The sequence below is a fragment of the Phodopus roborovskii genome, unplaced genomic scaffold (assembly GCF_943737965.1).
Source record: "Phodopus roborovskii unplaced genomic scaffold, PHOROB, whole genome shotgun sequence".
Taxonomy (NCBI): Eukaryota; Metazoa; Chordata; class Mammalia; order Rodentia; family Cricetidae; genus Phodopus; species Phodopus roborovskii.
In genome coordinates, this window is record NW_026126585.1 from 16,849,422 (window position 1) to 16,873,647 (window position 24,226).

The 24,226-nt window shown below is 47.9% G+C and overlaps 1 protein-coding gene across 3 annotated transcripts in view; it reads right to left on the bottom strand.

Moving 5' to 3' along the window:
* Positions 1 to 14,117: 14,117 nt before the first annotated feature.
* Positions 14,118 to 24,226, bottom strand: part of Atp2b4 (ATPase plasma membrane Ca2+ transporting 4) — a 90,890-nt gene continuing 80,781 nt past the window's right edge. For 2 of the 3 annotated variants that reach the window (XM_051204139.1, XM_051204138.1), the window contains one exon: positions 14,118 to 18,554. In XM_051204139.1, coding sequence (XP_051060096.1) covers positions 18,249 to 18,554 — 306 coding nt within the window. In that variant the 3' untranslated portion in view covers positions 14,118 to 18,248. Of the gene's footprint in view, positions 18,555 to 22,526; positions 22,710 to 24,226 lie in introns of those variants that run through there. The other variant, XM_051204140.1, reaches the window with a different exon arrangement.

The following is a 24,226-nucleotide window of genomic DNA, read 5'->3' on the forward strand; positions in this document are numbered from 1 at the left end:
CAAAATATATAGCTGAAGATGACCTCGAACTTCTGATCCTGCTGCCTCTGCTTCCTTAGTACTGGGGCTTACAGGCATGTGTCCCATCACTCCGTATGTAGGGCGAGGGCTGGGACTCTGGGGCTGTGCACACCATAGGCAAACATTCCACCATCAGGGCAGCCTCCCAGCCACTCTTCCCAGATTGTATTCACCAAAGGTCTCACATACAAAGAACAGTTTTTTGTTTGTTTGTTTGTTTTGTTTTTTCTTTCTAAAGATTCTAATCTTCTGTTTTAGAACTTTCTCCCAACTGCCTCCCCTTTTTGGGCTGGTGCGATGGCTTTTCAGGTAGAGGTGGTGCTTATTGCCAGCCTGATGACCCAAGTTTGCCCCCATCAACATCCTCCCAGTGGAAGGAGAGAGCCGGTTCCCACAAGTTGCCCTCTGATCACAGACACACACACACACTATAAATAACTGTACTACTAGTACTAACAACAACAGTAATGAACCCAAGCCTCCCTCCCTTCACCTGCAATTCCAGGCTGAGTTGGTACACGGTTCCAAAGCATCAGGTTTGCTTCATTGGGGGCGACCACAATGGCCACCGCAGAAAGCGGTGTTGATGTTCCCAGTGTGAAGTGTCTGGGCTGCTCTCTAGTTTCTGCCTGTTGGTGCACAGAGGTCCAGCAAATCTGTGAAAAGCTCCTTTTCCTCCACAAGTCCCCCTCACCCCCCCCCCCCAGAACAGAGTGAAAAATCTCAAACTGCTCTGGCAGAATGGAAAGACTCAGACAGGAAGCACATTCACCAGTGTGCTAATGAGGCACGGGGCACAGGAAATGCTCAGTTCTCCACAGGCAGCAGGAAACCCATCTTCAGCCCTGCTGATCCCCACAGACCTTCTGGCGTTTGGGGCACATGTGGTTAAAGAGGGTCAGGGAGTCAGAGACCAAATTCATTACTCTGGTTTTCAAAGGGTTATAAGCCTCCAGGGTCAAAATGTGAAGGTTTAAAACACTGTGTTGTTGCTGAGTTTTACTGATTTATTCTTAGTACCTTTATCTAGTGTGTCTGCACACACGCCATGGCACATGTATGGAGATCAGAGGACACTTGGGGGAGTCCGTTCTCACCTACCATGTGGGTCTCCGGAAATCAAACTCAGGTCTTCAGACCGAGAGGCAAGCTCCTGTATCAAATGAACCATCTTGCTGACCGTTTTTTGTTTAGTATTGCGGCAGATCTCACTTCATAGCCCAAGCTGGCTGAACTCATGGTTCAGCCTGTCTTAATGTCCCTGGTGGTGTTCTAGGTGTAGACCAGGCTCAGGGCTCAGAGTGGGTCTCTCTTTTTTCTTTCTTCTTCTTTTTTGTGGTTTTGTTTTGGTTTTTGATACAGGGTTTTTCTAGGTAGCCCTGGCTGTCTGGAACTCAGAAGACCAGGCTGGCCTTGAACTTAGAAATTCACCTGCCTCTGGAGTGCTGGGATTAAAGATGTGTGCTACCACCACCTGGCTTTCTTCTCCTCCTTCTTCCCTTCCCTGTTGTGTTTCCTCCCTCCCTCCCTCCCTCCCTCCCTCCCTCTCTCTCTCTCTCTCTTTCTTTTTCTTTGAGACAGGTGTCTCTACATATCTCTTCTCATTCTGTATTTCACTTATGTAGACCAGGATGGCCTCGAACTCACAGAGATCCTCCAGCCTCTGCCTCCCAAGTGCTGTGATTAAAAAGGTGCACCACCATGCCAGGCCCGACTAGTTCTTAGCAGATCCAAACAGCAGTCGAAGTAGTTGTTTAGAGAGGAGTGCGGATCTAGCACCTGCTTGTGGTTCCGTGGGTGGACAGGCCTTATAAATAGATTCTCAGTAGGTGATAGTGCCAGAAGCAGTCTGTGTGTCACACTTTCTGAGCCTCTGTTCCGGTGTCATGGTGGGAATGGACTCAGGGCTTCTGGTGAGGGGCTATCTGCTTCTGACTTGGGTCTTCTGGGTCTTCTGACATTCTATACCAATCCTGGGTAGCCTCCAATTTCAGGTGCCAGCGGGTTCCTCCCCAGCACTGACCTGAAGGTCCCAAGCTCAGGAGAATGCTCCTAGTTTGTCTCTTAATTCCCTTTCTTTTTGCTCCACACATGACCAGAAGAGTGAACAGAGCACACTGAGAGCCTCTCAACTACACTTTCCAAACCAGGAGGAGCTCCAGGAGAATGAAAGGGATGACTCAGTGCCTTTGCCGCCAGGCATCTCCCTCACCTCTTCCCAGGGGACATCGGAGTCCTTGGCTTCCAGGGCCCAGACAAGGCCTGCCTATGGCTCTCCCAGGACCCTAAGAGGCTGCAGGAAACCCTTCCCTGTCAGGCATCTTCCCTCTGGGGAGCCTGCTTATCTGGAAACAGATGATTTGGTGGCAGTTGGCGCCAGAGCCGGAACCTAAGTCTCTGCCTAAGTCTTTTCGGTCTGAACGAAGATGGGATTCCTCACTCGATCCCTTGCGTTAGAAGACTGGGGGTCAGGCCGCCCTGTGAGCCATTGGAGATGGAGACGATGGTGTATGCTGCTGGGTGAGCTGGGACCTTGAGTCTCACAGGAAGGCAGGTGGAGCCAACCTCAGAACCCTGACTTATGATAACTAAACAAGCGCTCCCTCTGGGTGTAGTCACCTCTTTCGTCTGTCCAGCCTGCGGGCGTCTGTCCTTCCTGGCGTCTCAAGCTGCTATGGTGCCTGAGGGAAACAACCTCAGAGGGATTCTCTTCTTGGGCTGCTAGCCCCATGTCTCTCTACTTCCCTTCCCTTCCACAAGTCAAATCTGCCTAATGAGATAGGGGAAGAGAACCATTTATTTCTGGGAAGTGAGGCGGTACATGTTTTGAGACAGACTCTTTTAATGTTCCTTGAAACCCTCAAAATCATTTTAAGAGTCGAGTGTGACTTATGACCATAAACTGTTAGGACTGGTTTTAGTTTTACTTTTTTTTTGGGGGGGGGTGGTTCTTGCTAAGCAGCCCGAGTTGTCCTGAACCCTCAATCTTCCTATGCATGTGCTGCTGCTGTATGAGGCTTAGATTGGTTTGAAATAGACTCAGCTTACGTATATTAGTGAGCAAAGACTTTTGTTCCATTTTGCTTTGTTTAATTTTTGTTTTTGTTTTTTGAAACAGGGTCTCTCTATGTGAACAGCTCTGGCTGTAGACCAGGTTGGCCTCGAACTCATCAAGATCCACCTACCTCTGCCTCCAAGTGCTGGGATTAAAGGTGTGTGTGTACTACCACCACCTGGCTCAAGCAGACTCTTGGTGGAGTTGGGGGTGTTGCATGCTATGCCATTAAAGCCTCTAATGCCAGAATCTTTTCAGAAGTTCTCCAGGAAGACACAAGGTCTAGTTAGATATCAACTGGTCCTGGAAGTTCATCATCCCCTTCTGTGCTATTTCCTTAGATGTAAGTGGCAACGGTGAAGTTCCTACTCACACAACACTGCTGTGCAAACGAATTGGACCACTAATGAAAACTGTCTGACTCCGGTACTTGGCACACACAGGAGCTCATTAGACAGGGCCGGCTCTGCTGTTACGGAGACATTGATCGTGTTCTCTTATATTTAATGAGCTACCCCATTGCCCTCCACCCTGTACTCTTCAAACACAGGTCATCCCTGTAATCTCAATACCTGGGAGGCTGAGGCAGGAGGACTGAAAGTTTGAGGCCGTACTGGGATATAATGTAAACAAAACATCCACAAATCCCCCACCCATATTTTTGAGGCATCACTCTCTAGGGAACTACTCTTAGCCCCTCCCTCGGCATGGTGGCCTGCGTGGACCGCTACTCCCTTTTGGGTGCATGGATCACACACAGACCCTTTTCATCCTCATTTTTGTTTTACAACGGGTGCCCAAGAATCTTCATTTTATCAGCATTTTATTGTATAAAATTCCAGCCCGGTCCTAGCTGAAACCCTGCTGGTTCTTTCTGGCTTGGAGGCCTTGAAGAAATTGTGACTTTCCTCTCTGAACTCACTGCTCAGACTGTCACAGCCTTCACATGTCATTTTTAGAGAGAAACCAAACCAAACCAGATAACAATGTACTTGTTTTTTGTTTTGTTTTAAATACAAGGAAACTATGGCCTAAGAATTACCAGCTCCGTGAGCTTTCCCTCTAGGGATCTGAGCATTCCCCTGTGTCTGCCTCCACAGCTCTGTGTGTGACATGGTCCTGCTCATGTTGTGGGGGCTCCTTCCCACCTCTGATGTGAGTCTGTGTCCCTGAGTGGTCTCTAAGGCCCCCGGGGCAGGAGAGTGGAATTCTGATCTAAGAGCACAGTATGCCCCCCCTCCCCCCCCCAGAGCTGACCGGGCCTCTCACTGGCTCCCTGCAGCTTCTGAGTGTGATGGGTGATGGCTTCTCATTCTCCCTGCCGGGCATTCCTACCAAGAGACAAGGATAGCGCTGCCCTCACAGGAAGGAAGCCTGGTCTCTTGTGGCTGGCCTTTGTCCCGCAAAGGTGTTAACAGTGGCTCTGATATTTCTGGAAGGAAAAAGTTCAAATTGCCTTCTGTGTAAGAGTGAAAAACAACCAAAATCAGACTTCCTTTTTTGGAAGTTTTGGGGCTGGGACGATCTTCGATGACAAGAACAGGTATGGAGACGGTCCCTCCCCCTTCCTTGTTCGATCCCTGAGGCCTTTCCAGTGCAGACAGGTCTGAATCAGAACAAAGGCCGCACACACCTTCCTTTTGAGCTAAAGATGTGAGAACCCTGGTACAGCCCCCTCCCTTCTCTCTCTGCCCCTCCTCCTCTCCACCCAAGGCCTTCGAGCAGTCTGCAGAACTTTCAGAAGGCCAGGATGGGGGCGGTCCCTGCACACTCGGGCCCTGAAGGGGGAGGTGATTGGCGTTGCAGACGGATGAGAAAGTTCCAAGGACAGACCAGGCCTCTGCCTCTTGGTTCTTCTGGGATTCTCTATCTAGCCACCTCTACAGAGTCCCTAGAGACCTACCACCACGAGAGGCACAGAGCAGTGGCGATGAGGTGTGCCCTGGGGGGTGGGGGGGGGAGGCTCTGCTAAGAACAACCCCATTTTCCTTGGCCCCCAAGTTGCAAGTGGCCAGAGAACCTCCCCTAAGAGGACCAGCAGACGACTGCTGACCCCTGGGCCCCCACAGGAAACGGTGGCAGTCATAGTAGGAGTCAGGTGGTGGTAGCAAGCCTCAGGGGAGGCCAGTGGGACACAACTGATGGTGGCCCAGGTGCTGAATGTGACAGTGCGAGTCAGAAGATAGGAGGGGTTAGGGCAAGGCTGTCCTCGCTTTCTTTCCTAGCTGTCCTAGAACTCGCTCTGCAGACCAGGCTGGCCTCAGACTCCCAGAGCACCTGCCTCTGCCTCTGCCTCCTGAGTGCTGGGATTGAAGGCGTGCGCCGACAAGGCCTAGCTAGGCTGTTTTCTTCTGTTTTCTTTGTGCCTTTGATGAGCAGGAAACTCCTAGCAATAACTGAAGGGATCAGTATTGCAATGCTCAAGACCCCCAAGACCAAATTCTTAGCACAAAGGAGAGGGAATGGTGAAGGACAAGGCCTGCTAGAGCCACGCTGCCATGCTCGGGCCAGCTTGTGTCCCTTCAATAACCATTGTGTCGTTTCATTGACTGGATGCCCCAAACGCATGAGGGTGGCATTTCCTTTTTATTTTGTGCCAGAGGACAAAGGCTTGGATCTTTCTGTACTCCTAGGAGGTTAAGTCACTTGATGTAAAGCTTTACTTGTCCTCTAGATCACAGCCGCATATCAAACACATAACAGTGGGACCCTTTTAAGCTGCAGATCATTGCACCCTGTTAAGATTCTCCAGTGAGCTCTCATTGCCCAGAAGCCTCCAGGCTCTGAATTTAGCCATTTTCACTTTCCCATTGAGTCACTCAGGTCCCCAAACAAATGAGCTCTCCTGCCTCAGGGCTGACCCTTTAGGGCACATATTCACCCAGCTCTCTTTACCTACCTGGAGCTGGGCCCACAGATGTGTCTGTCACACTGCCATTCCCTGACTGTTCTGTTCGCCCATCTATCCCGTGGGCCCTTCCCATTTATCTTGCCTCACTTTTTACCCTGGCCCTAGTCATCCCTGACACCCTACATATTTGTTTTGTCTCTTTCCCATGACACTAAACTCAAAAAGGTTGGAGGTGGTGACGGGGTGGGGGCTTCCCCTAATGCAACGTCAGTGTACACATGCCTGCCATGATCTATACTTGCTTACTGGAGTGGACCGATGTCCAAGGACAGGACACGTCCTCTCACAGATCCTGCTGGGCATGACACCTGGTCAGTGCCTGAGTTGATTTAGGAAAAAAGTCTCACACTTGAGGGATGTGGAGCATTTGTCTTTGATACAGATACAGGTGACTGGGCCTGAGGGGAAGCCTGCTGGTACAAGTCCTGGTATGCGGCGGTGATGTTCGAAGCACGAGATCATGCTGCATTCCAGGAAGATGAAACAGTGGGAGAGAAATTCCATTCAGGCTCTTTCTACATCAAATTCCAAAAAACAGTTTTCCATTCTACAGAACCATCAGCTAGATAAGACTATCAAGAGTCTGGGCTCCATTCACTAAGTTTTGTTAGATTTTATTTGTGTATATGTTTGTTTTAAAAAAAAGGTGGGGAGGATACCTAAGGTGTCTAAATTAGGCTTGTGTCTTCAAACATGTGGCACTGTATACACACACGTGTGTGTGTGTGTGTGTGTGTGTGTGTGTGTGTGTGTGGTCCTGTGTGTGTCTGGATCTATGCAGGCCATGGGTCATTCTCGGGCGGTGTCTTCAGCAGCCATCCACCTGGCTTTTTGAGACGGTCTCTGGCAGGCCAGTGAGTGTCAGTGTCCTGCCTGACTTTATCTTCCCAGCACTGTGGTTACAAGAACACATCACCAAGCTTGGCTTTCCCACATGAATTCTGGGGATGGAACTCAGGCCTTCTTTCTTCCACAGCAAGCACTTTACCGACTCCTCAGGCCTCTGTGACATTTTTGTTGTTGTTAAGTTAGAGTCTGCGTTTTAGAGCAAGCAGAGACCTTCTCTTCTGGGTAAGCTAGTTCAATGTTTGATTTTCATTTTTGTTGTTTAGTTTATGTGCATGTGTGTATGCCTGCTCTCTCTCTCTCTCTCTCTCTCTCTCTCTCTCTCTCTCTCTCTCTCTGTGTGTGTGTGTATGTGTGTAGACACATGCATACAGCAGGCTCTATGTATCATGCATGTGCAGGTACTCACGGAGGCCAGAATTTCAGATCCCCTGAAAAGAGATTGCAGGCAGTTGTGAGGTGCCCGATGTTAGTGCTGAGAACTACACTGGGTCTTTGGGAAGAGCAGCAGATGCCCTTAATTGCTGTTATCTTTTTAGTCAGTCCCTAGGTTAATGTTTTTAAGTCATTTAGAAAAGGTACAGGGGACCGGAGAGATGGCTCAGTGGTTAAGAGCACTGACCGCTCTTCCACAGGACCTGAGTTCAATTCCCAGCACCCACATGGCAGCTCACAACTGTCTGGAATCCAAGTTACAGAGGATTGGACACCCTCACACAGACACATATGCAGGCAAAGTATCAATGCAAATAAATAAAAAAATTCCAGGCGGTAGTGGCACACAACTTTAAACCCAGCACTTGGAAGGTAGAGGCAGGTGGAGTTCGAGGCCAGCCTGGTATACAGAGCGAGTCTGGGACAGAGAAACCCTATCTCAAAAAACTACCCGACCAACCAACCAACAAAACAACCAAACTAGGGCTGGCGTGGTGGCAAAGCACTTAAGAATACTTTTTGCTTTTGCAGGGGACACACGTTTGAGCTTTTAAGCCTGTGGGACTGGAGCTGAATAAGACTCTTCAGAAGGGTGTTGGATATTATGTCCAAGCTCTCAGGAACTGGGCCGTAGAATGCCACTCTAGTTTCCTGATGTTAATTCATGCCACCTGAAAAGTGAAGACAGTATGCTTTGGCAAGCAGACCCACTTTTCTGTAACAGTGGAGGGACACGTGAAAGCCACGTTTTCCCGGTCCCGTCTCTAGGCAAATGTGGTCAGTGTTCTGTTCTCCTGGTATACAGCATCAGTTGCTCTGGGCAAGTGGCTATATAGAGAGTACATTAAAGCCACCACATAGGAAGAATGTCTTCTATCGGGTTCAGCCGGATGCAGAGTCTGCCTAAGATTCTGTATCCATTGGCGGTTTGGAGACACCACTGGCCTAAATCACTGGCCCTTTTTCGGTTCTTCAGTATTTATATAAGTACCGCCACACCCAAGCTGGGAGGGGCCTTGAATTTGAGAGTGTTCTCTGATCACCGTCTACCGTTTTCCTGGTCCTTGTATTCCATCCTTACTCTCAGGGCTCCCTTCATGGTGTACCAACTATTGATGTCTAGCCTGAGTGAGAGCCTAAAAAGACCAGCCACTCAGAATGGTGACTAATCCCATCCAAGTTTGGAAGGAATGTTTTAAAATGACCTCTTCCAGCCTGAATGCGAGAATTCTCTTCCTTTCAGGGAAGGTCGGAAAAGGAAGCCTAAAACCCTTTAGCATTGTGAATCATAGTAGTAGCTGAAAGAGAAGCAGCCTCGGGGTGTAATCTGCTTTGCAGGATGTGATAGATACACGATAAAATGAATCCAGAACGATGGCAGGATTGGAAGACGCTGAATCAAATTTGCTTTAAGATGCATAGCGACTTATCTTCTTTATTAAAGCATTCTTGTAAGAAAGCATACGCATTTGTAAAACAGTTTCCTGTGTCAAGTATTTGTGCAATCAGAGCTGACTTGTAAACTGTTCTTGTAATACCTTATTTTGATGTATATAATGAACTCACTATCTGACAATAAAACAGATGAAAAGAAGAAAAAAAAAAGAGCTACTTTTTGTGGCACACCTGTGACTTGAATTATCCTTGAGGACTTTCCGATCTTCAAGGTGTCATTTGAAAGATCACCCATGTGTCTTGATGGCCTTGCAGAGATGGGAAACCCAGGCAGTAAGGATGTGAAACTGGGATCAGTGCACGTAGGTAACATGCTTCCCACTGCCAGACATCAATCAGTCTTACTCTGTCTGGAACTTTGCTATTTCAGCCCCCTTACCAAAGGGCAAGCTGGAGCAGACTCAACCCTCTTCCTTCTACCTTCTTAGCAGCATCAAAGGGTCTATAGCCAAGAGGTAGGGAGTCTTGCTCAAACGTAGTATTTACATATGCATCACGTATGTGCATATGTCCCTGTGTGAGTTTACGAACGGATTAGTGGTGGATGTGAGCTGCCTGATGTGGGCTCTGTAAAAGTAGCAAGCACTCTTAACTGCTGAGCCATGTCTCCAGCCCCCACATGGAGAGATGACCACAGAGGCATTTGCTTTCTCTTAGGCATGACTGCTAGTTTTTCGCTCTTCCTCCCGAGCCAGCCAGCTGTGGTGGTCGGAAAGCTTGGTCCCCAGTTGATTTAACTGTTTGGGAAGGATTAAGAGGTGCGGCCTGGCCTCGTTGGAGGAGGTGTGTCACCTGGGAGGCTTGAGGTTTCCAAAGACTTGCACAGTTCCCAGCTAGCACTGTCTCTGCCTCATGCCTGCGGGTCAAGATGTGAGCTCTCGGCTACTGCTCCATGCAAGCTTACCTCCTGCGGCATGCTCTCTGCTATGATGGTCTTGGACTCTAAGCGTCCAGAACCACGAAGCCCAGATTAAATGCTTTCATTTATGAGTTGCCTTGGTCATGATGTCTCTTCACAGCAATAGAAAAGTAACTAATATACTAGTGCTCTCTTTCAAGTAAGTTTTCCCATATTTTTATTCTTGTGAAATGGTATCTTATGTATCTTAGGCCTTAAACATACTATGGTAGCTGAGGATGATTTCTGATTCTCATGCACTATCACATCAGTTTTTATGGTGGAGGGGACCAGTCCAGCCCTTGACAAACTGAGCTAAAGGACTGAAGGGCATCCTTGGGTCTAAAGGACTGGGCATGTAGCTCTGCTAAGAAGTAGCTGAGTTTGCATACAGAGCATAGAGATGATATGACGGAAGGGGCAGATACAACCCATGGAGTGTGGAGGCACCAGCAATGCTTCTCAACCCCTGGGGGGGTCATAGGTATTAATTAAGACCATCAGAAATATCAGACGTTTACATAACGATTCCTAACATGAGCAAAATTACAGTTAAGAAGCGGCAAAAAGATCATTTTATGGTTGGGGGGGTCACTACAACATGAGGAATTGTATAGAAGGGTCACAGCATTAGGAAGGTTGAGAACCCCTGAGCTATGCAGACAGTTCAAGTATTTGCTTTTCTTAAATTTCATGAAAAGATGCTTAATTTCAGCCGGGCAGTGGTGGCATACACCTTTTATCCCAGCTCCGGAGAGGCAGAGGCAGGAGAATCTCTGTGAGTTCAAGGCCAGACTGGTCCACAGAGTGAGTTCCAAAATAACCAGCACTATACAGAGAAACCCTGTCTCCCTGTCTCAGAATAAATAAATGCTAAATTTCTGGGTTTTTTTCTTCCTCCTTGTTGTTTGACTCCCCCTGCCCAAATTATTTAACTTCTTAGTTCAAGTGTAGAGACGGCACACTATGTGTGTGACATCATCCTCTTGGAGGTGGCCCACTGTGTGTGTGATGTGGTCTTTTTGGAGATGGTCATTATTTCAAGGAGCATCTCAGGCCTTGTGGGCGGGGAAGTGGAGCTACTCCAGGGAGGTATTGCTGCAAACAGTCTCTTGGGAGAGGCCAAGCTAACTGGCTCCACATCAGGGGTCAGAACCAGTTTCCAAGATGAACATTTCCTGCCCTACACACATAGCAGGCTCTTTCTGTTGTAGACATTTAGTCCCAAATAAACACACAGAGGCTCATATTAAATGTACACCGTTTGGCCGATGGTTAAGGCTTCTAACTGGCTCTCTTAATTATTAACCCATTTCTATCAATCTGTGTGTGTCCATGTTGTCTTGGCTTACAGGTGATGCCCAGGCCTCTTTTGTCAGGGTCCATGAAAAAGAGTCCATTTCATTTTGACTAAAGGTCAGAGAGTTTTAAAATGTCAGCCGGCGGTGATTGGCACATACCTTTAATCCCAGCACTCGGGAGGGAGACAGAGGCAGGCGGATCTCCGTGAGTTTGAGACCACCTGGTGTACAACAGCTAGTTCCAGGGCAGTCTCCAAAGCCACAGAGAAACCAACCCTTTCTCCAAAAATCACAAAAATAAATAAATAGATAGATAAACAAATGAAATAAAAAATGTCCTTACTTCTTTAAGTCTATAGCTTGTTGGCTACAGGATGATTTGGCCTTGATGGTGGATGCCTCTTATCTAAACAACAATAGGCTTGGGCCCAGGTGTGTTTACTCTCAACCCTGAAGGCCACATGGCAGGTGTGGCTAGCAATACCTGGAGAATTAAGGGAAGAAAGTCTCTTTGCCCCTCATACGTGATGAAAGACCGACTGTCTTCTGCCATTTTGTCCCCATTGCTGGTGAGAGAATAAACCAGGGTCTTGCGTTCTTAACCCCTTTAGCTAGCCTTTCTCTTGTCCACATTGCCCCCCTCAGATACGAACCCCGCTGGCTCCGACTGCAGCCCCGCAAAGACAGCTTTCGTGTTCCATTGCGACTCTCTCTGTGTTCCTCTTCCCAGAATCCTCCTAACCTGGTGGCCCCGCCTACACTTCCTGCCTGGATACATCCTGCCTCTCCATTGGCCACAGCAGCTTTATTCATTAATCAATAAGAGGGAAACATATTCACAGCTTACAAAAGGACATCCCCCATCATTTTGTTGTTGTGTTTATTTATTTATTTGAGGCAGGGTCTCGCTACAGAGCTTTGCCCATCCTGCAACTCACTCTGGCTTTGAACTCAGAAATCTACCAGCCTCTTCCTCCCGATGCTGGGACTAAAGGTGAGTGCTGGGATTAAAAGTGTGCACCACCATGCCCAGACCATTTCTTATGACTTAGGTTCACACTGTAAGGAATGGAGGACACCACACAGAGATAGGGACATATCTTTGCAACGGTAAAGTTGCAAAATCATTTGCCTGTGAAGGACATGCCATTCCTCCTCTCCTTCCTGTTCCCAGTGACAAGGTCAGGTCCTAACAGGTGCAAGGCAGGAGCTGGTGATCACTGTGTTGGGTTATCTATGGTCCTGTCAGGCCCTGGCCATGCACATGCTTGGAGGTAGTCAGGCAGACTTGGTAGAGCTTTAGACAACTTAGTGGCCACACAGAGAGGACATGTAACCAAGAGAGGGTGGCCTTACAAAAAATTACTACAGGTGGAGATCAAAGCAATTATTTTCTAAAACTGGGAGAAGGTAAGCATGCTCTCCTTCTGTCTTCCCCCTCCCTCCCTTCTTTCTTTCTTTGATTTTTCAAGACAGGGCTTCTCTGTGTAACAGCTCTGGCTGTCCTGGAACTCGCTCTATAGACTAGGCTGGCTTTGAACTCACAGAGATCCCCCTGCCTCTGCCTCCGGAGTGATGGGATTAAAGTCATGTGCCACCACTTAGCTGAGCATGCTCTTTTTCATGTTCACCTGGGCCCAGGGAATGCAACAGGCCTTTACGTCCCATTGAACCAACGTCTTAGCCAGACAGAATTCCCTACCATATGCCTGATCAGGAGGCTGTGCTTTTAAGATCCAATTCTTAGACAGGCGGTGGTGGCGCACACCTTTAATCCCAGCACTCGGGAGGCAGAGACTGGTAGATCTCTGTGAGTTTGAGGCCAGTCTGGCCTACAGAGTGATTTTTAGGACATCCAGGACTACACAGAGAGACCCTGTGTCAAACAACAACAACAAAAACCCACCCCCACCAACAAAAATCTGATGTCTTAACAGAGGAGCCCAGATAGAGGCCCAATGATGATAAAGATGGGACAGTAAAAGGAGAAATATGAGGTCACGCTTCAGAAAGGGTCTTATAGGTGTGTGTGGGTGGAGTGTGGGGCTATGTGTGGACATCCTTTCTAGCAAGTGCACTTAGGAGGGCACTTACAATGGGGGCAAGCAAGTGTTACTATCACTGTTTTACTGCTTCTGTTATCAATAAGGCCCCAACTCTTCTAAAGTTTCAATTTATTTAAATTAGTTACTTCCTAGCCTCCATTTTAAAGAAACTAAGTGGTCCATGCCTATGGAGAGCAGTCTGGGACAGGCAAGAAAGCTGGGGATAATCCTTAGGCTGAGGGATGGAGAGATGGCTCAGTGGTTAAGAGCACTTGCTGCTCCCAGCATCCACATGGAGGCTTTCAAGCATCTGTGAGTCGAGTTCCAGGGATCCAAAGACATCTCCTGGCCTCCTTGAGTACCAGGCACGGGGAACACAGACATACACACGAGCAAAACACTCATACATATATATAAAAAGTCTTGTTTTGTTTTTTAAAGACATAGCCTGAACGATTTTTTTCCATCCAGGCTGGCTCCTGCTTTTGAACCAGCACCTTTAGAAACATCCCAGAGAGACCACCAGAGACCATGGCTGTCCTTCACCAACATAGTTTTCCTAAGGAACCCTGGGCAAGAGACAGGCTTCTTTTCTAGAGGGGGGTGACTTAAGAGGGAATAGGGAACCTGGTTGTTCACCTGAGTGAGAGCTACAAGGAGTCCTCTGAGAGACAGGACAGTCCAGAGGGTAAACGGCTTATTTTCTCTGATCAGAAATTGGAGACTAATACTAGCCATGATGCAGAAATGTAATGAATGGAACATTACAAACAAAAACAGCTATGGGAAGAGGAAGTGGGCAGTAGAGAATGTCTGTAGGAAAAGCAGTTACTATAAGGGGAACTAACTTTGTCAAAAGGCATTTTAAGAAAGGGAGGATGGAAGGTGAGGAGGAGGAGGAGGAATCCTCTTGCTCATCCTTCCCAGGGCCCCAGCTTCCCAGGACCTGGATCATGAGCTCTACTCAACTCCAGCTGCTGAGTGTACAGAAGAGCTGGTTCTTCAAGGGAATGAGGCTGGGCCCCAGGGCTATGGGCCCCTGAAGGACGCATGTCAAGGGAAGGGACAAGCCTGGGCCCTGTGTTTGCTCCTCAGCCCCCACAGGCCCAGTGATGAGATTCATAAGTGGAGACACATGGGAGACAGAACATTACAAGTGGGCATGGGTTTTTATTCTCAGTGCATGGCATTGGTTTCTGCTCATCAGCAAAAAGCTTTATTGGTCAAAAAAATTACCCCTTTCAAAACTCCTCCTCTTCCCGTGTCAGTGAGACGATACATTTGCATTACAGGTTTGTCAGTTTACAGCATCCCCCCTCCCAAGAACCATATAAATACATGCAAAACGTCATACATAGAGCTTAAATAATATCAAATGCAAATGCAGATTGGGTGCACTGTTAAGATGAACTGCAAACTATGGCAACACACTCTAGGATATACATTGCTTTGATATCATCATGTCTGTCATGCAGACTACAACAGTCAATTTTCTGGTTTTTTTTTTTTTAATTTTTATTTTTTACAAAAATACCAGTGCTCATTATACTAGTTACCGAGAAGAAACTCAAAATTCCTATCTGCATGCTGATTAGAAAAGATGGCATAGGTCAATTTGTTGGCACATATATATGGCATATTTCCATATGGCATATATACATAAGGGGAGAAAACATGAACCAAAGGCCGATGGAGTTGCGGGGAACTCACCTCCCTTCTCCTCTCCCAAGAAGAAGAAAGGGGACAGCAGGCCTAACTACAGAGCTGGGCAGGCAAAAGTTCTGGCTCTGAGCTGAAGGGAGGGAGGGAGGGAGGGTATCTGGTCTCTACTGGGATGGCTTTAGAGCATCAGGCATGGTAAGTGCCCACCCCCACTAGTGCACGGGGTGGGCCCTAGACGCAGAAGATGGCTGAATGTGCGGACTGCAATGGTACCTACCACAGGTAGCTTCAACTGTAAGGCAAGGGATCGGGAGAAAGGGAAGGATACAGGAGAGGATCCAGGCATGGCCCTCTGGATTTTCGGCAGTGAGGTAATCACTCTGACTGATCTGTGCAACTCTCCCCTAAAGCTTGAAGGAAAACAGGAATCCAAACCCAAAGAATCCACGAGTGCCCAGAGGGAGTCTAGCTGGTCTCTCTTACATCCTGTGGGATGGGAAAAGCGCTTTGAAGGACAGTGTAGGGCTGTTGAGAAGGCTCTAGCCCTCAGACTGACTGTCAGACAGAGCTAGAAGCAACCATTGCTGTATTTGTCTTTTCCAATTGGGAGCTCAGTCTCCCGTCTGCTGTAGTATACAAAATAGGAAGGTGTCACAACTCAGATGCACGCACAAAACCTCGCTAATAGGGGCCACTCTAGGGGGAAGAGGAAGTGCAGGAGTCATAAAGAAACGCAAGCCCCACCCCACGTCAGAGTTCTCTTGCCGACCAGGAGAGACGGTCATTGACATCACTCTGCCAGCTAACGCCTCACGAAACAGAAGCCCAACTGGCCCTCACCCCTGGTTACCAACAAGCCCGGCACAGATCCATGGCAGTGTACATCTGTGTCCTGACAGATGAGAAGCCTCTTCCTGGGTGTTTCCCTCACTACCTGCAGGCTCTTACCCATTTTTCTAGGTTTATCAAAAGACGGCTCTAGGGTATGTTCTCTTTGTCCCCACCAGACCTCTTCCAAATCCAAAGCACCATTTAGGGGAAACTGTTATTAACTTCTATCAGAGTTACTCACTGCCACCTGGACCACTGAAACTGAATAGAAAAAAACATATAAAAACATATGCACAGAAACACTTGAACTTACTCAATTCCATATCAACAAAATTTATATTAAAAAAATCTAGAACCCAACAATTTCCCCCCCCCTAAATATAAAGATGGCTGTTTGGAGAAAGGAAGTATGGTATATTGGTTGTTTTTTTTTTTTTTTTTAACCAATTACAAATATACTGAGCCACCTGTCATGTCAAACAGCTGGCTGTGTGCTCCCATCTACGGTCTTCCATGACGGCATTTTATTTGAAATTCTTTAAACAATATATATATATATACATTATATATATATATGGCTGACTCAAAAATATTAGTTTCTGGTCTAAAGAAAACTATATTTTTGCATAATATTTCTATATTTTTTTCTCTTACTATGGAAACTAGAACACACACACACACACACACACCCACTATTGACTTTGAAAAAGTGGACATGAAGCCCTCGAGGGTGACCTGCCAGGCACCACAAAAGTCTCTTAGGAGCAAGGATGGTAGGATGGTATAATGGCCTTCGGAGCTTGTTATCGGCTTGCTTTTTAAAAATTATCTGAGGTAATAAAAGAGTTGACGGAATAAAATCTTCTAATGTACTTAAACAGGTGTGTGTGTGTGTGTGTGTGTGTGTGTGTGTGTGTGTAATTAACAACTTGAGTGAGCTGTATTTTCACCATGAGGATAGACTGTTGAAGTGTGTAAGCTTCCCAAAACCCAAATCACAGCTCCTCCCTATTTCCTATAATGATGGATTATGCTGTAATGGGTGTGGGATGGTGATTGTTTCTTCACTCACCCTACCTTGGCAGCTTGGGTGAAAAGTGAGGAGGGAGGAAGATCTCCGGAGGAAAGGCGAGGAGTGGACAAGTTCATCTTGCCTTTCCCTCCCAAATGGAAACCCTGCAGTTCTCATGAGCCTCGTGCATTCTCCTCTATTCCCATCACCCTCGAAAGTGGGAGGCGGGTTTCCCTGATGTAATGGGAGTTGGGATTTAGGGACATAAATTTGGTCCACCTGCACAAAAAAAGCTTAAATTGGCATAGCAGAGATGTGGAGGGAGCTTCCTCGTTGTGCCAGCTCCTGAGAGGTGGGTGGGCAGAGGATGTGTTGGGCAGTGTTCTGGGTGAAAAGGCATTGGCTTTCCTGGGCATCAGTGGAGATGCTCACGGCTGAAGGCTGGAGGAGGTGGTGTGGAAGAGGAGAGAGGAGGCAGGAGCTTTCCCGGGAGAGCCCTTTGCTCCTTGATGGAACACTGTCTGGGAGCCTCCTCTTTCAGATGTGTTTTTTCAACACAGGAATATTTGCAGAAGTTGGGGGGCCTCCTTAGAGGTGGAAGATGTTTCGGAACACAACAAAGCACAGAACTAGGCGAGTGAAGAGAATGTCAAAGCTGGTACTTAGGCACCCAGCCTGAGGGGAGGTTTCTCACATCCCGATGGATTGGTACTTTAGCCCCTCCCAAGGCTACTTAATACTTATTACCCCAACAATCGTCCCCTGCCCTGGGGGAGCCTGGGCAAATACCCTTGGAAATAGTCTGCTTCAGTGATTTCTGGTCCTAGGCCTGCTCCACGTTGGTCCTGAAATTCTTCGTTCAGCTAGGACACAGGGTTGCACCCCATTCATTCTCTTGCTCCCACCTTGGGCAAGGCGAAAGCCCAGGCCTATGGTAAAGACTATATATCCCACATATGCAAGCTTCATGGTCATGGCGGATTTCCCCGGCACTTAAACCCCCCCGGCATGCCCAAGAAGATAGATAGATAGTCAGAAGTTGGAGCTGACCTGGTGAAAATAGGGAAATATTTCACCAGTTCGTTTGCTTCAAAAAGACCATTTTAGCAAAGAAATCTGCCTGCTTCTAGAACAAAATGAAAGATTCTATTGGTACCAGAAGAGGCCAAAGTCGACTCAACTTGCCCATGTCCTTTCCATTCTCTTAATTACCACAACTTTAAAAAAAAAAAAAAAAGCAAGAGGAAGGATGATAAGGGTCATATAAGAACTAAAGAACCTTGGGGAGGTCAGACTGAAGGGCAAGGAGAGCTGGTGGCCTTAGGATACATATTTTCAGAATAGGAAAAAAAAATGTTCTAAGAATAGTCAGTCTACTGAAACACAAACACAGGGCATTTGTCTCTCCATGAGCCCACAACTTACAACTTAGCTTGTAAATGGCAGAGATTCATAAAACCTCCGAGTCATGAAGTGATGGCACGTGTGGGAACGCTGTGGAGACTCTGGGTCGGGTGATGCCAGGAGGGTTGTCATCATTTCTTTAAAAAAAAAAAAAGACAACTGGTACACCCAAGGAGTACATCTACCATTGCCTGCCCAGGGTTTGACAGAGCCCTTGTAGGTCTATGCTCTTGTTTCTTCATGGCCAGGTGGGGGTTCTCACACACTTAGGAGCAGCTGACATAACAGTGACAAGTCCCATCATCACCTTATAGATGGGGCAGGTGATAAAAGAAATAGGGAAAGCAGGGACGGGATTCGGAGAACGGAAGTTCAAACTGACGTCTCCAGGCTTTGCAGAGGGCTGTCGGCGTGGGAGGCAACGATTTGCACTTGGTTGCAATCCACGGCATTGTTGTTTTTGTTGTCATATGGAGTGGCCTCACCATCTAACAGGAGCACCCTAGTCCCCGCCTTAGGAGCCGACTCAGGATTTTCCTCTTGATCATCCTGGAATGACTTCGCACAGTCGTCATCTGCGTTGTATCCGGGCTGGGTCATGAAGTGGTGGATGGAGTGTTGGTTCTTGCTTTTATGAATGGCTCCACGGAAATTATGGAACACTCTGACCACTTTGATCTGGACCAGGGGGACGAGAAAGAGGATGAAAAGGTAGGCAAGTGAGAACTGGCAAGCAGAACAAGAAAAACGAGTGGTTTCAGGAAAGAAACAAAACCCCAACCACAAAACATGATGGCTCAGCAACCCAAACCATCACACGCCTCAAATCTCAAGCACAAGGTTGTGAGTGAGTGAGGCACACAGTAAGAGCATTTCAAAGGGTGCATTCCAAAAAGTAGCACAGAGCAAACTTAGCATTCCCAAACAATCCACTCTTACAATGAAATCAAACCAAGAGGCTCATTAGTTCTTCTGGAGAGAGGACAGTGTCGGAACTGGGTGACATTAATGAACACACTTAAAAGACAATCCACACAGGCGGCTTTCTGTATTGAAGCCAAATCTTTTGTGAATGTGGGATGGGAGAATTACACACTGCAGTTTTGTTAACTGTTTAAACCCCATCAAAGAGCCAACATTCACCAATCTGCAAACAATAAACACTGGGTGACAGGTGATCGTGGGCATTGTGCAGCCAGGCAGACAAACCAATCTTCATTCCACAGCATGCAGGGAATTAAAAGTCCCTAACGTTTCAGTCAGAAAACATGCACATATTTGTACCCCCACAACCTACACTCAGAAATGGAGTCCCCCCCCCCCCCCCGGTCTATACTCTCCTCTCCCAAAAGATGCAGGTAAAACACAGGTGTCAACAGAAGCCTTGCCCTGCCCACTGAAGGAGGTCTGGTGTTCACCATTCAAGTGTACATCTGCAGCGATGTTGCCCTAACCCAAGGTGTAGATTCATGCTGTTTGCCCAGCCATTTGCATATTGTGCAGAGGGCTATGACCTTGTGGGAAGAAGGGGAGGAGAGAAACTTGATCCGGGAGGCCGGCTACCAATGGCTGACTTTTCTGACAGGACAGTTGAAAAGAATGAAGAACGGAGACACTTTGCAGTGTCCCTGGGTGAATGGGCGAACACACCGCCCTGTCAGTCTTTGGTTTACTACCCAAGGGAAGGGACTCAAGCTGTCGGGGGTCCGGAGAAGACCAACTGAAACCGATCGATCCCGGGAGCAGCTTTTGCTTCATCGGGCATCAACTTGTTCGGTGTTTTTGCCGTTGCTTTGCTTTGCTAATTTTACATTTCTGAGCTGCGTCACTCAAGTGTTGTGGCTTAGAATCTGGGCTGATAGATTGGGGTGCAGTGTGTGTGTGTGTGTGTGTGTGTGTGTGTGTGTGTGTATGTGTTGCGTTGGATGCCAGAGGGGACAGAGGAGGGAAACCAGGAGACGAGGAGAGCAGGGTGGTTATAGGATGTTTTTTGTTGGGGGAAGTGGTCCATCTACTCTGTTTCAGATATGATCGCCCTCAAGGAACAAAGGAGAGGGATGCAGAAATTAAGGCTGGGAGAAGGTTAAGGAGTAACGGGTGTCGGGGTAAGAGAGGGTCTTTTTTAGTCTTCTGTGGATTAAATAAATAAATGAATAAATGAATAAATAAATAAAAATCCCTGAAGAGGCAAGCGCACAGAGGTAGCAGCACACACAGGCAGCCAAATAAACCATCCGGGTCGCCTGTTCCAGGACGTATCACTTTCCAGATCCCGCAAAGATGCTGCCTACAGCAGTCTGACCATCACAACTGTGGCTCTCTCTTCTCTGGCTAAGGCTGCCCTTCCCTGGCCTCTCTCCTCTACAGTCACCCACGACTGGCGTGTTCAGAGCGTGGAAGGCAAGGGACTCTGCCACCCCATGGTCAGTTCCACACGGCAGTGTACATAAGAAGCAAGCATGAAGGCATCGGGAACGCCGTGGGGCGACAGCGAGGGCCTGCTTTCTTTCTGTTCTGTGGTTCTGCTCATCTTCTGGCGAATTTCAGCGGTCAGGTTGCCCCAGCTCAGATCTGTGTAAGATCAGGCAGAATGGAGCCCACCTCTAACCTTTGCGTGGTCCCAAGTTTTCTGTAACCTGAACTTGAAATATTTGAGCAAGACAGGTTAGATTAATCGGGCTCAAACCCAATGCCTTCTCCCTTAGTCCTGATATAAATACTTTGACCAAGGGACAGGTCGAAAACCACCTCTCTGTGGTAGGTATGGTAGCAGTTTTTGTTTTGTTTTGTTTTTTATCTGCCATTGTTGTCTTCACATTCCTCAGAGTCAAATAGGAGTGAGGGTAATTTTATGCCACTGGCTTGTTGTCTTCTAGACTAGGGGTTTTTAAATTTGTTGCTTCTAGGGTTTGTTTGTTTGTTTGTTTTTAAAGCAACTGGACCCTTTATTGCAACAATTACATGGGAAAGTCCATTATAAAAGGACTTGATTTGTGAAAGTTAGGGTCAGAGGGTCTGAGCCTGTTTCCTGACTTTCCCTTTCTCCTGTGGGGGCAATTAATAGCACTCTTATGGGTTAACAAGTGAAGGAGAGATAAGCAAGATAAGCAGGTGGGGAAAAAGGGAAACCTTTGGGGGAAGCCAAGAGCAGTCATTCAGTTAGAGTTCAGGACTCTAGAGACCAAGGGGAACCGGCTACCTGTACGGGAGCTCAAGCTAGGAGTCAGCGCGCCTGGCCCAGGGGGTGAGCCAAAGGGGGGGATGATAGGGGCTGTGCCGGAATGCTCAACTCCAACTCTGGCTCAGAGAACATGTGCTGATGGCCAGTCACATGGTATGTCACCAGCCGTTCCAGGGCTGGCATCCTGTGTGCCTGGAGCACTGGTGGAGCTGGTATGGGGCAGCCCGAGGGACTTCAGGGAGGTCGGGTGCACAGTTGACATCATTTTAAGTGCTCTGGAGTGGACAAGCTAGAGAAGAGCAGGCGTGGCCTGTCTCCTTCGGTCTGAACTTTTGGGGGCTCAGGGCGTGGGGGATCTACCAGCTCCTCTGGAGCTACCATCGAGTCTCTGGGGCCCTTTCTGCCAGGGAAAGGAAAGACTAAGCAGGACCGAAACTAGTTAGAAGGGGATGGCAGAATTTAGAGAGAAAGGGGATCAAGGGAGGGACTCGAAGGACTAGAGGGAGAAACTTTTTGCACTTTGCAGGACGAGGCTGATTTAGTGCCTTGAGGCCTGCCTCTGGGCCTAAAGACACAGCAGATATCGCTGCCACCTCCCATGCTTATTCCCAACTCATACCAGAAGTCTTATGGGGAGCTAACAGGCAAAAGCAAGGTTAAGCCTGGAGAACCTGGTCCGTAGGCAATGCTGTGGGGAGGGATGGGCCTCCCTCTGCTCTCCATTCCCGGAAGGTAAAAGGACCAGCAATGGGAAGGAAGGCATTCGCTAGCAAGTGGTCAACAATCTGGGATGCTGGGGTGACGCACACCACCACATGGGGTGGAAAAGGTGTATTTCTGCTACTCATTGTGAATGAACCGGCTCTTGAACTGGAGTTCTATTTAAGGTCACGCCTGAGAGGTAAGACAATACGGGTTGAACTAACTTCCCCTCTCCAATCTTGTTGCCAGCTAACAGCGCAGCAGTAGCCAAAAGGGCTGCAATTATTGAACAAGCTCGGCATTGGCTCCATCAGGACAGGCCCTGGTTAAGGACAGAGGCTTCCTCGCCCCCCCACCCCCAGTAAAGAGACTTCCTAGGTCTTCCTTCGTGGGACTGACCTCATGTCTAGAGAGGCAGACTTAGACTCAGAAGAGGAGGAGAGGCAAGACAAAGCAAAACAAAACAATTCAAGAAAAGCAACAGCAAGCTATGCAGAGGAACAATCAGAAAATGGGATTATTGTCTTTAAAATAGCTAAGGTTTAATAACTTTCCAACATTTAAAAAAAAAAATCAAAATGAAACAGCCTGGTTTTAGCCGAGGCTGGGGGATTTTTGTTTTGTTTTGTTTTGTTTTTTTCTTCCTTTAGGTCCAAAAGATCAAAGAAAGGGAAAATGAAAAGGATAAGTGACCACGGAGGGTTAAAGTGGCTGCCACGTGCTCTCATGTGGTCTCGCGTTAGCAAATCATGCATGGTAACAGACTCTCACTCACTGCCCGTAGGAGGAGATGTACCAGCAGAACAGGTGGGAGAGGAAGGTTTGACTGGCACAACTGTAGCTGAATAGGAGCTAGGAACCAGTTTTACATCAAGGTGTTGGCTCATGTTCTGTCGCTTTAGGGCTCCCTTAAAAGAGGCTCCCGTCTGGAATGTGTTAATTACTTCAATCTGTAAAGAATCAGAGAGTGAGGCAGCCAGAGAGAAGGGAGGGAGAGAAAGGCAGGGGCAGGAGGGGGGGGGGAGACGGGGGACGGAAAGCAAGAGACCTTCCCTCAAACCCAGAGCAGCGGGTGGGTGGGTCGGGGAGGGCGCTAATTGCACATCACACTTCATTTAAGGAACAATTTGCTGTGGATTTTCAAACACCCAGCTTTTCTTTCTCCTGTAGCCTAGGGTGGACAGGTGACCTCGAAAGGCCTTTAAAATGTAAAGGAACTTCTCCCTACCACTAACAGCTAGGCAGTAGCTCATTTGCCATTTTGAACTGTACCCTTAAAAATAAGGCAGCCCATTCGATACACTAGAAGCAAAGAATATATTAGTGAAATTTAAGGCGCAGGAGCCTGGACACCAACTAAGTCAACCAATTACTTTTACAAAATTTCCAGGAAAATAGCGCACATTTACAGAAAAAAAAAAAAAAAAAAAAAAAAAAAAAAAAAAAGGGCAGTCTGGTAGTCCACAGAGTGGCCCTGGTGGAGACTGCTAGACTGAGTGGCTTAGTTTGGATGAGGTGCTTTTCATGAGTGGGGTTCAGGTGACCTACTAGAATTCCACTCATTGCATTATGTAAGTCCTGGGGACCCTCTCTGGCAGACCTGCTGACAAGAGCTCAAAGGTCCCCGAGAGCTGGCACTCCAGTGGCCAGTGGTGACTGGAGGCTGCAGCTAACAGTCTACCTGGAAGGTGTATTAGTGCACTCAACATCATCCACTCAGTCGGGTGCCAATTACAATGACATGGGCGGATCTTGTCAATGGTGCCTTTTTCCCCCCTTGAGACAGACAGGGTTTCTCTGTAGCTCTGATGCCCACTCTGGGATTCTACAGACTAGGCTGGCCTCAAACTCGTCAATGGCGTCTTTAATAGGCAGACTCTAGAGCCCAAGTTTAGGCTTTTGCTTCTCTGTCTTGGAGGTAGGATCTAGTTATATAGCCCAGGCTGGGCTGGAACTAGGAACCCTCAGTTTCCTGAGTGCTGAGATTATAGACATGCACCACCAAGTTTGGTCTCAAATTCAAGCTTTAAGGTCATTCTGAGGCAGCTGCCTTATGTTCTAGCGGGGAAAGAAGTATGCCTAAAGTTACATGTGCAGTGAGATTAAACAGGGGAGCATAGGTAAGGGATGGAAACCGGTAATAGAGGAGAGGGCAGCCCATGAATCTCAGCTCCCCAGGGGGAGACTGGCAAGAAGCAAGGAGGTTCTGGAATGAGGGATCCTGGCTAGGGAAAAAAAAACCAAACCAAAACAATCACACAGTAGAAGAGGAGGCAGGTGACCCTGAAAGGAAGAAGAGCAAAGAGGTTATTTTGAAAAGAGCAGACCCAAAGGACAGCAGCGGGGGCTTTGGGGGTGGGAGCCAGGCGCTATGTTCTACAGTCACCCAAGGGACTCAGGGGAAGGCGGGTGGGCAGAGGTGGGGACTTGATGTCATGAGGCAGTCTGCAGGCCACAAGTAGCTTCC